General features: G+C 46.9%; 1 protein-coding gene across 1 annotated transcript in view; it reads left to right on the top strand.

The window, feature by feature from the left end:
- The first annotated feature begins 9 nt into the window (after positions 1 to 9).
- Positions 10 to 12,151, top strand: part of ZBED4 (zinc finger, BED-type containing 4) — a 21,176-nt gene continuing 9,034 nt past the window's right edge. Inside the window, exon 1 of the mRNA XM_006771084.2 lies at positions 10 to 2,637. Within this exon, the coding sequence (XP_006771147.1) occupies positions 197 to 2,637 (2,441 nt within the window). The 5' untranslated portion in view covers positions 10 to 196. The remainder of the gene's footprint in view (positions 2,638 to 12,151) is intronic.

Genomic DNA, 12,151 nt, shown 5'->3' on the forward strand with positions numbered 1-12,151 from the left:
GTCCAGGCAGGAAGAAGCCCTGGTGGAGCCACCCCAACCGCTCCCCACTCCCCAGCATGATGACTCTGCAGAGAGTGGGCCAGAGAAGAGCTTTCCACTTCCAAAGAGTACCTCTGGATCCCGAAGGTGGTCTGCAGTCTGGAAGCACTTCTACCTGTCACCTCTGGACAGCTCCAAGGCCGTGTGCATTCACTGCATGAGTGAGTTCAGCAGAGGGAAAAACGGGAAGGACCTGGGTACCAGCTGCCTCATCCGGCACATGTGGCGGGCACACCGTGCCATCGTACTGCAGGAGAAGAGCCGGGGAGCATCCATGCCTCCCCCCTACTCCACGCCACCAACCCTGCTGCCTGCCCTCCTGCCTCCTGAGAGAGATCCAAACTTGGTGTCCTCATCACCAGGCAACGAGGTACAAGAGTCCCCCTCGGCGTCCTCCTCCCCTGACCAGCTGACTGAGCACCTGCAGGCATGTCTGAAACCTGGAGATTCGCCTTTGGAAGATGCATCAGTATTGTCATCCTCTGATGATGTGGGCGAGGCCTCGTTGGTGTCCTCCCCTGAGAAGCAACAGGGTGATGGGTTAAGCCCTCACATGGTTGGGTCTGGTGTTATATTCCAACAGAATCAAAAGGTGATGAAGAGACTGAAGTCGGAGGTCTGGCATCACTTTTCCCTCGCCCCCATGGACAGTCTGAAGGCGGTGTGCAGACACTGCAGCTGTGTCATCAGTCGAGGAAAGAAGGGTGACGTGGGCACCAGCTGTTTGATGAGACATCTCTACAGGCGCCACCCAGAAGTTGTTGGGAACCAAAAGGGCTTCCTGGGGGCTAGTTTGGCAAACCCTCCATACAACACCTTGGCATCCACAGAAACTTCCTCCAAACTAACTGACCTTCCAGCAGTGGTTACCAAAAGCAGTCCAGTTCTATTTCCCGTTCACAGCAAAAAGACCTCCAAGCTGTGGAATCACTTTTCTGTCTGCTCTGCAGACCCCACTAAAGTCGTGTGCTTGCACTGTGGCCGGACGATAAGCAGGGGCAAGAAGCCAACTAACCTGGGCACCAGCTGTCTTCTGAGGCATTTACAAAGGTTCCACGGCAGCGTGCTGAAGACCGATGTCCCCAAGACCATGCTGCCCTCTCCTCCAGGCGTCAGCGTGCCCCTGAGCGCAGAATTGTCAGGAGCTTCCTCCTTTGACGACACTGATGAGAAGTTTTATGATTCTCATCCAGTTGCCAAAAAGATAACAAGTCTCATAGCTGAAATGATTGCACTTGACCTTCAGCCATATTCTTTTGTTGATAATGTTGGCTTTAACAGGCTGCTCGAATACTTGAAACCTCAGTACTCTTTGCCCTCCCCTTCCTACTTTTCCAGGACAGCTATCCCCGGAATGTACGATAATGTGAAACAAATCATTATGTCACACCTTAAGGAAGCTGAGAGTGGTGTGGTCCACTTCACATCTGGAATATGGATGAGTAACCAGACCCGGGAGTACCTGACACTCACTGCTCACTGGGTCACCTTCGAGTCTTCGGTCCGACCTCACTGTGAGGATCACCACTGCTCAGCACTGTTAGACGTGTCACAGATTGACTGCGACTATAGCGGCAACAGCATTCAGAAGCAGCTGGAATGTTGGTGGGAGGCATGGGTGACATCCACTGGCCTTCAGGTTGGCATTACAGTGACTGACAATCCCAGCATAGGAAAGACGCTGAATGAAGGGGAGCACTCCAGCGTGCAGTGCTTCAGTCACACGGTGAACCTCATTGTCAACGAGGCCATTAAGAGCCAGAGAATGGTGCAGAATTTACTCAGCATTGCTCGGAAGCTATGTGAGCGCGTGCTTCGCTCACATGCAGCAAAAGAGAAACTGGCAGAGCTGCAGAAGGAGTATGAATTGCCGCCCCACCACCTTATTCAGGACGTCCCGTCCAAATGGAACACGTCGTTTCATATGCTCGAACGGCTCATTGAGCAGAAGAGAGCAATTAACGAGATGTCCATCGAGTGTAATTTCAGAGAACTGATCAGTTGCGACCAGTGGGAGGTCATGAAGTCTGTGTGTCATGCACTGAAGCCCTTTGATGCTGCGAGTCGGGAGATGAGCAGCCACATGTCTACCCTCAGCCAGGTCATCCCCATGATCCACATTCTGAACAGAAAAATCGAGATGCTGTTTGAGGAGACCATGGGCATCGACACCATGCTGAAGTCTCTGAAGGAAGCCATGGTGAGCCGACTGTCCGCCACCCTCCACGACCCCAGGTACATCTTTGCTACACTGTTGGACCCTCGTTACAAAGCCTCCCTGTTCTCCGAGGAGGAGGCGGAGCAGTACAAGCAGGATTTAATCAGGGAACTAGAAATGCTGAATTCTACCTCAGAGGACATACCTGTCTCCAATGGGTGTCCTCCAGGCTCCCCATCGAGAGACTCCAGTGGGGACGAGAGCCTGTGGTCACTCATGGCCAAGATAAAAAAGAAAGGCCCAAGAGAAAAGATGAAGGTTCCTGAGGCCATGGTGCTTTCTTACCTGGAGGAGGAGGTGCTTGAACACAGCTGTGACCCACTTACCTACTGGAACCTAAAGAAGTCTGCCTGGCCAGGACTCTCAGCCTTGGCCGTCAGGTTTTTGGGTTGTCCCCCGAGTATTGTCCCTTCGGAAAGGCTGTTCAGCACACCCACTGAGAACGGTAGCTTTGGCCAGTCCAGGCTCATGATGGAACATTTTGAAAAACTTATCTTTTTGAAAGTGAATCTTCCATTAATATACTTTCAGTATTGAAATCACAATGGAGCCACCAGGCTAAAGATGTTGTTGCTCATTAGGCACCAGCTGTTTGTCACAGGCTGTTGTTTGGCACCAGTTGGTGCCAAGGGGGACATCAGACCGGGCACTCTCAGGTCCACACTGAGTTTCTCTTGAAGTCTCACCATAATGTCTATATGTGCCTTACTCCTAGTCCTTCAAGCCAGGTACCACGGTGTGTTTTTTACAAAGCCACTAGAAATAGCCTGTCTTGTCAATTATGAAATATGGTGTTTAGGTTTAAATCCATAACTGTTACGTTTTTTTAAAAGCTGGGGGTTAGTTATTTGTTTTACTAGAAACACAGAAGATGCAAACAGTTTTATTCTTTATTTTTTTCACTATGTAAGAACAAATCAGGTACCGTATTTTAGTTAAAAATTGTTTTAATTGCAACAAAGCAGCCTTTGTGGCTGTCAAATAAAATTTGGAAATAGGTGGAGTAGAAGCCACCCTGACTGAGTGGTTTTTACCTGCATCTCTAATAATGTGAGGAGTGCAGAGAATATTTTGGAAGATACTGTTTGCTACAACAAAGATGCGGCATTTGAAGACAAACTAAAATGTAACATGGAATGTCAGTTACATGGTGGTTGTAAGGAGAGCTTCCCCATGTTCTGGTTTTGTGTTGAGGTTTCACATGGTCAGTTACATCAGTGACATCCTGACTCTAAAACGTGCTCCTTGCTGCCTGTTGTCCAATACGTTTACAGCAGCTCTGGTGACTGAACCTCTGAGCCTCTGACGTAGTGTCTCTACTTTGAAACTATAGACTTCAAAATAGTGTTTCTATTTTGAAATGTGTGTAGTGCCCCCCCAATTTGATCAAATCACGTGTAAAATTCTCTTTAGAGGAGGTGATATAACAGGGAAGAAGACTGTTATATTACAGTTGTAAGAGTAGCCTTCGGTGTTTTTTGACAATACAGAAGACTCAGCCATCACGGGTATTTTAGAATCCCAGGGACATCAGAATGAAATGCCAGTTTTCAGATTCTTTTAACAATATGTCCTCAGAGTTTTTGCTTCAACATGTAGAAAAGGATTCCTTTTCTTATTTTATACCAATTAAATTTGCTGGGTGAAACAAGTCACTCATTGCCTGTGCCCTTTTAGAAAAGTTGTTTCCTCAAAATACTGTACTTGTTATTAATCTCACTTTGCATTGACTATGTTTTGGTATATTTATAAATAGGGAACTGAGTTTCTGAAATTAAACTTTTTATTTGCAATTTTCTACTGTTGGTGGAAGCTGGCTTTTTCTTCTTAAGATGATAAAGTAGTCATATCCTTTGGGTGCCAATGTACATGGCAACCTCATTCATGCCGCCCTTGAATTACCACCTTAGTTCCAGATAGGACATAGGAGAGGTGATGAAGTGGTCCTTCCAACAGCTTTTCTGAGATGGTGCTGACTTGTGTTCAGAATGATTGCTTTTCCATGCATACTGCCCAAACAGAAGAGCCTGTGGACAGCCTCACAGTTGCCTTGGCCATTAGCCTCTCCTGAGATGCTGTGTGCAAATTCCCAAGTCCAGCCTCTGTTCCAGAGCCCCAGGAGCACCAGTTGGGGCCACGTTGTGAATCATGCTCATGCGGTATTTCCATGACTTACGTGAGAATCCCTATAAATGTGTGCTCAAGGCAATACTATGTGTAAAGTCTCCTCCAGTTTGAGATTCAGGCTGTCATCAGTCTTCCCTGTGCTGGGTCTAACCAGATCCAGGAAATGAGTTCAAAAGGCCAGAGTAGATTTCCTGGAGGTCCAGTGTTGGGCTCATGGCTTTCCTGAAGGGAGAGTCTACCAGCTCGGGCTGGTAGTAGCCCTGCCTTACAAGGTGGAGGTCATGGGTGGCTTCTGGCTGGGGGCCCTAGGCTCTTGAGTGCTCAGCTGAATTTGACATGGGAAACGTTTCCTTGAAGGGTCTGTACATGTGGTGCCAGACTGATGGTCTTAGACGTTCAGGTCTGTAAACTGCTCTTCTGCCTCCAGTTCACCAGTCATGAGCTAGGGCTTCCCGACCCTCAGGAGCCTATGGACCATATGAGGCTCTATGCATGCTGAGCACCATTTGTTTCGGTTGCCAAGCCCATGTCAGGGATATGCATTGATGTACTTGCCTTTTGTACTCATGCTCCAATGGTTCAACTTGGGTTTCCACTATAGGGGAGGGTTCATCATGCATGGACAGCTCTTAATGGTTGTCACAGAGACAGGCCCACAGAGCCGGATGTTTACTGTTGGGTCCATTATAGGACTAGCTTGCTCACTTCAATGGGCAGAGAACATGGTCCAAGGGTTGGACCTCAAGTGATGGGCATGCAGCGGTTCTTCGTGCGTTTATTCACGTTGAGTATAGAAATAGGTCCTGTGAGCCTTGCGGAAACAGTCAAACCCTGTGTTCTTGTGCTGCTGACAATGCTGCAGGAAATAGGCCCAATGCTAACAGCTGTCTGGTGCTGCTCACAGCTGGTCCTGATACCGATGTTTCCCAATAGAGGAATGCAACTGGAAATGCGGCTGCTCTTGGCCATCCCGCTATAGCTCATTCAGACCGGAGTACCAAGCTGTTCATTTCCCTGCTGTATGTGATATCTGGGGCAAGAGGCACTTCTCTGGTCACTCCTAATAAAAAGCTCTTAGTGTAAGTCTCGGGAATTGCCTTGTTTCAGTGAGTGGATGCTGTTATATGTAAATAAAATGTTGGACTTAGTGAAAACTTCCTTCTACTTCAGACTGTGAGGCAGCAGCTGGTATCAGACCAAGAACTGTTCTAAGAACAATCTTTTTGAAGATACCAAGGAGCACCTCAAGGATTTGAGGAAGCACAATTCTAGTAAGGAGATACTTGCACGAAGGCAAGTCTTCTGTCCACAATTGTAGAGCTGTCAGTGGTGACACTGGGCTGGGGAGACCCATGGTGACATCAAGGAGGACTGCAAAAGCCAAGGTCTTGAAGAAGAGGGAGCTTCAGGAGGGGCTGTGTCCTTGCAGCCTCCCCAGGGACAGGTGCTGGCCTGTGAGGTTCTCATGTTCAGGGAGAGAGGCTGAGAAGTGGGCACCCGTGCAGGGAGACAACTGGACTGCAGTGCCTGTCAGCAAGAGGACCCCAGGTTTCCAGGGGAGACCCCTGGAGGCAAAACGGGATAGACCAGTCATCACAAAGCCTGAAACGGCTGCATCACCTTGACCTTGAGCACATCACAGTGGCCTGCCCTATTCCGCTTTTCTTCCCAAAGGAAAAGACCCAGAGCTTCTATTGTTTTCCCTACGAACAGTTTGACTCTTAGTAAGAAATTATCCAACACTAAAAATAGGATCAAAGACTGTGAAAGTAAGAGAATGGATAACAGAAACAGACACACAGTTGATCCAAATTCCAGTTTGCAGACATTGACACTGATTAATACATTGAAGAAATTTGATAAGGGGGAGAATGTCCTTCCACTCCTGAGAATATTAATCTATAAACACATTCTAAAACTGAAAAATAAGATGACAAATTAAGAATTGAAAAGATGCACCTAATACAAGTTAGATGGGAAGACTGCTGGATTGGAAGCCAGGACAGGAGAAAAGCTCTGACTGAAGTGCAGCAAAAGGACGTGGCACAGGACAGGGGGAGGTGACAGGTTCCGGGAGTCCTGGAGGAAGAAAACACAGGCAGTACCTGAAGGAGACAGTGAGTGTACAAGGCTTTCCCAAACTGACAGCGGACAAATCCATGGATCTCAGAATGTCAGGGTAAATGAAAAAGGACACACAAAAACCTACACCTAGGCACATCACAATAAAGCACTAAAAACCAAAGATAGGAAATCTGAAAAGCAGAGAAAAATAGAGACACTTCAGAGGAACAACTCAACTGTCAGCGTACTTTTTTTTTAAAATATATTTTATTGATTTTTTACAGAGAGGAAGGGAGAGAGATAGTTAGAAACATCGATCAGCTGCCTCTTGCACATCTCCTACTGGGGATGTGCCTGCAACCCAGGTACATGCCCTTGACCAGAATCGAACCTGGGACCTTTCAGTCCGCAGGCCGACGCTCTATCCACTGAGCCAAACCGGTTTCGGCTTTTTTTTTTCTTTAACAGAAACAATGAAAGTTAGCCCTGGCCAGTGTGGCTCAGAGGTAGAGTGTTGGCCCATACACCAAAGGGTCATGGGTTCAATTCCCAACTAAGAACACGTATCTGGGTTGCAGGTTCTTTGGCTGGCCCAGTTAGGGTGTGTGCAGGAGGCAACCAATTGATGTGTCTCACATCATCAGTGTTTCTCTCCCTGAATCTCCCTTCACTCTCTCTTAAAAAAAAAAAAAGAAAAAATATCCCAGAGTGAGGATTAACCAAAAGAAGAAGTAAAAAATAATAAAATTTATAACAATGTTATGGCATCTGTAATGCCAACCCAGACTCACATGCCCAGCACAGATACTTCAAAAATGATGGTGAAAGGAAGTTTCAGACAAAACAGAAAGGATATGTCACCAGTAGACCTTCCCTGCAATATCTCCTGAAGGGTATTTTCCAGGCAGAAGAGGAACCATTCCAGATGGACATGTGATGTTGCCAGAGGAATGAGGGACATTTCTAGGAAGGGTAGAAATGGGGAATCAAAATGAGTACTGGCTGTTTACAACAGTGGTATCATTTAGGGTTTAAAGGAAAGGCAGACTGAGATACATAGACAACAGCAGGACAGGTGTGCAGGACAGGACGGGAAGCAAAAGCCGACTGGGCCCTTGTGCTGTAACTATTTGGGAGCTCTGTTGAATATTAAAGGCTCATAGGTTCCAGGGGAAGACTTGGAGGGTGAATGCAGTTAGTTTTGGTCAATTTGAGCTCTTAGCAGAGTAGCAGATACCCAGCCAGGCAGCTGTGTATGTGTTCCTGGAGTAGCTCCCACACGGCATGTGAGGAGCAGGGGTGGGCAAAATGACCGTGCCCACCAAATGCCAGGGATCTGTGCACACTACTGCTTCTGATTATGGAGGTGCAGACAAGGAGATGGGCAGCCATGTCCTGCCCCTCCCCCTCCACTGAAGTGCTTTCCAGGGGACTTAGGATGTTGCACTATTACCCACACTTCTACCCCCCACCTCTACTTACATCTTTTCTCCTTTCAGGAGCCAGGTATTCCAAACTAACTGCATATATGGGGGAAAATAGGAAATGATCAGTATGCCCAAGGAAAGACACAGAAAAGACAAGATATTAAGTTTATGCTTCAGGCTGATCCTCCACACAGAGATGGCCTATAATAACAATATAAAAATACTAACGAAAAGCAAACTGGGGAAGGGGAAGAATCTGATTTTCAGAGTTATCACATTATTAAATTAAAATGTCCATTTCCAACAAATATTCCCAGTGCATACAAAGAAACAGGAAAATATGGCCCATTTACAGAAAAAATAAATCAACAGGAACTGTTCTTGAAAATACCTGATGTCAGATCTATTAGACAAAGACTTTAAAACAACTATCTTAAAGATGCTCAAAGAACAAAAAGGAAGATATGAAAAAAAAATTTTAAATGATGTTTACATGAAATGAAAATGTCAATATTAACAGAAAACCTAAAAAGAAACAAAAAGAAATTTAGACCTGAAAAGAATAACTGAAATGGAAAATCCACTAGACTCTAGTGCAGTGATGGCAAACCTATGACATGTGTGTCAGAGGTGACACGCGAACTCATTTTTTTGGTTGATTTTTCTTTGTTAAATGGCATTTAAAGATATAAAATAAATATCAAAAATATAAGTCTTTGTTTTACTGTGGTTGCAAATATCAAAACATTTCTGTATATGACACGGGCACCAGAGTTAAGTTAGGGTTTTTCAAAATGCTAACATGCCAAGCTCAAAAGGTTCGCCATCACTGCTCTAGTGACTAGAGGGATTAAAAGGAAGAATCAAGCCCTAACCGGTTTGGCTCAGTGGACAGAGCATCAGCATGTGGACTCAAGGGTCCCAGGTTCGATTCCAGTCAAGGGCATGTACCTTAGCTGCGGGCACATCCCCAGTAGGGGGAGTACAGGAGGCAGCTGGTCAATGTGTCTCTCTCTTCGATGTTTCTAACTCTCTATCCCTCCCCCACTCTAAAAAATCAATAAATTTTTTTTTTTAAAAAACGGCAGAATCAAGTTGAAAGAAGAAATTATCAGCAAACTTGAAGATAGGACAGTTAAAATTATTGCATCTAAGAAACAGAAAAAAGATGAAAGGAAAGTAAATAGAGCCTAAGGGACCTGTTGGCACAAGAAGAAGCAAACCAACATATGCATTGTGGGAGTGCCAGAGAAGAAGGGAGAAAGAAAGGGGCAGAGAGAATATATGAACAGATAATAAAACTCCCCGAACTTGATGAAATACATTAATAATATCCTAGCCCTAGCCGGTTTGGCTCAGTGGATAAAGCATCAGCCTGGGGACTGAAGGGTCCCAGGTTCGATTCCTGTCAAGGGCACATGCTTGGGTTAAGGGCTTGATCCCCAGTACAGGGCATACGGGGGGCGTGCAGGAGGCAGCCAATCAATGATTCTCATCAATGATGTTTCTATCTCTCCCTTCCTCTCTGAAATAAAAAAATATATTAAAAATATATATATCCCATAAGATCAGTGAGCATCAAGTAAGATCATCTCTAAAAGAACCACACTGATACACATTATATAATCAAATTATCAAAAGACAGAATCTGGAAAGTATCAAAAGAGTGACTAGTTACATATAAAGAATCATGAGATCAAATGATTTCTTGTCTCAAACCTTGAGACAGTAGGCAAATACTTTGAAAGAGGTAAAAGAAGAAATGTCAACCAAGAATTTTATATCTAGCAAAAGTGTGCTTCAAAAGTGAGGGATGTGCCCTAACTGGTTTGGCTCAGTGGATAGAGCAGCAGCCTGCGGACTGAAGGGTCCTGGGTTTGATTCCAGTCAAGGGCACAAACCTGGGGTGCGGGCTTGATCCCCAGTTGCGGGGGGGGGGGGGGGGTGAGCGTGCAGGAGGTAGGCAATCAATGATTCTCATCATTGATGTTTCCATCTCTCTCTCCCACTCCCTTCCTCTCTGAACACCCCAAAAATATATTTTGTTTTAAAAAGTGAGGGACAAATTAAGACAAAAAAGTGAGCAAAAGCTACAGAAGTTTGTGATCACTAGACCTGCCTTACCAGAAATGCTCAGGGGAATCCTGGAGCATGAAATGAAAGGACACAAGGCCTGTGAAGAAATAAAGGCTTCAGAAAACGTAGACAGGCAATCATAAAAGCAAGTCTTATTGTAGCCACATTTTTCTCACTTCAGGTTTTGTTTTCTGCATGACTTAAGAGACTGATACATGAAACACACACACACACACACACACACACACCCCAAATGACTTCTGGTTTTGGGTTCCTCATGTAAGAGACCTCCAAGTCACCACTCCATCCTAACAAGTAAAAAGCAGAACAAACTGAAACGATGCTGCTCTTCTGGGCTCTGTAAGACAAGGGAGGACACAGGGTAAACCCCTGCTCCCAAGACCGGAGACAGACATGTGAACACGAGTCATCATGGCTTCCTGGAGCAGAATCGTGAGCTGACACTGCCTGGGGAACCTACACCTGGGGTTTCCTGAACCATAAGTAATGAATCTCTGCAGGCTCAGCATAAACTCGGCAGAGTTAAAAACTCCAGGGAGCCCTAGTCAGTTTAGCTCAGCGGTTAGAGCATCAGCCTGAAAACTGAAGGGTTGCAGGTTCGATTCCTGTCAAGGGCAGTACCTTGATTGCAGGCTCAATCCCTAGCCCCGGTTGGGGCATGTGCAGGAGGCAACCAATCATTATGTTTCTCTCACATCCATGTTTCTATATCTCCCCGCTCACTTCCACTTTCTCTAAAAAAAAAAGAAAGAAAGAAAGAAAAAAAAAACCCTCCAGTGAGGATTAACAACAAAACAAAGAATCCAGTTATAGGGACCCCCACCCTCTGGCAAGATCCTCCAGGAGCATGAGCTTCCCCAGCAAATAGCAGAGATAGGTCTCCTCCTGTTTCCAGCAGCAGGAGGGGAAGGAGCCATTAAAAGGTGTCAGAGCACCCTGATCTTAACAGGGCCGGCCCTAGGGAGACACTACCACACAGGGCACAGCTGACGGGAAGGGAGAGAGCAACTCCACTCCCTCCAGCATCTGTCCCAGCCAGGGGGAGAAGAAAACTGAGGAAGGCACAGACTTACTAAAGATTGAGCTTCATCTCAGGACCACACTACACTCCGTCCCCCCACCTCGCCACACCTAAGACCTATTTACAGCAGCTCCTCCCATCTGGTGCATCTTGTCTGGCTTTTCAAGAAACAAAACAAAACAAAACAAAACAAAACAGGCAACACACAGATTGGAGAGACAGGAGCCAACACTGACACCATCAGATGCTGGTGAGGACGCAGAGCAGCAGGAGCGCTCACTCACTGCTGGTGGGACTGCAACGCGCGGTGGCCACTCTGGGAGACAGTTTGCCAATTCCTCACAAAACTAAAGGCATTCTCACCTTACAACCAGCAACCATGCTCCTCGGTATTTATCCAAAGGAACCGCACGCTTAGGCGCACACACACACCTGCACACGGCCCCGCGGGAAACGTAACATTAGCCTGCTCCGCACTCTGTGCAAAAACAAAGCCCAACACTAGTGAGGGGTCTACACGTGAGGAAGACTCTACAGAAGCGCCCAGAGACAACGAGGCTGGACCCCTGGGGGGGACCCCTCGGGGGGACCCCCCAACTGCGCTGCGGGAAAGAGGACTCAAACACGAACACCTCGAGTTGAGGACATCTGCAGCGTCAGAAGACAAACGGGGAAACTACTTCCACACACACGGCAATCACGGGTGAACACCCTCCGGACTGAAGATTTTTACAACTGAAAGAACAAAACTCTGCCACTGAGCTGTGGGGACAAGTCAGTTATCCAGGGTGTGAGAAGGCGCCAAGTTCATGGAACCAAGGCTCCTGAGGATGGAGGGAGGGGAATGAGTGGGCTCAGGGGGAGCAGAGGAGGGGGTGTCCGGCTGGGGGAGGGGAGGAGGAGAGCCACAGAGGGCTCCGGGCAAGAGGGATGCGGGACCTCACTTTACAAAACTAGGCCAATAATTGTTGAGTCAACGCCTTCTAATGACACTGAGACTTGCATGTGAACATTCGCCCCATTTCGTGCACCAGAAGCCTGGTCCAAACCAGGGCGGGAAACAGGGGCCTCTGAGCCACTGTCTGCAGAACAGACATGCGCACTAGGGCCTGTTCCTCACACGCCCGGACCCCCTACAAGCACCGCTGGGGCTGGAGG

Source organism: Myotis davidii, unplaced genomic scaffold (genome assembly GCF_000327345.1).
Source record: "Myotis davidii unplaced genomic scaffold, ASM32734v1 scaffold845, whole genome shotgun sequence".
Lineage (NCBI taxonomy): Eukaryota > Metazoa > Chordata > Mammalia > Chiroptera > Vespertilionidae > Myotis > Myotis davidii.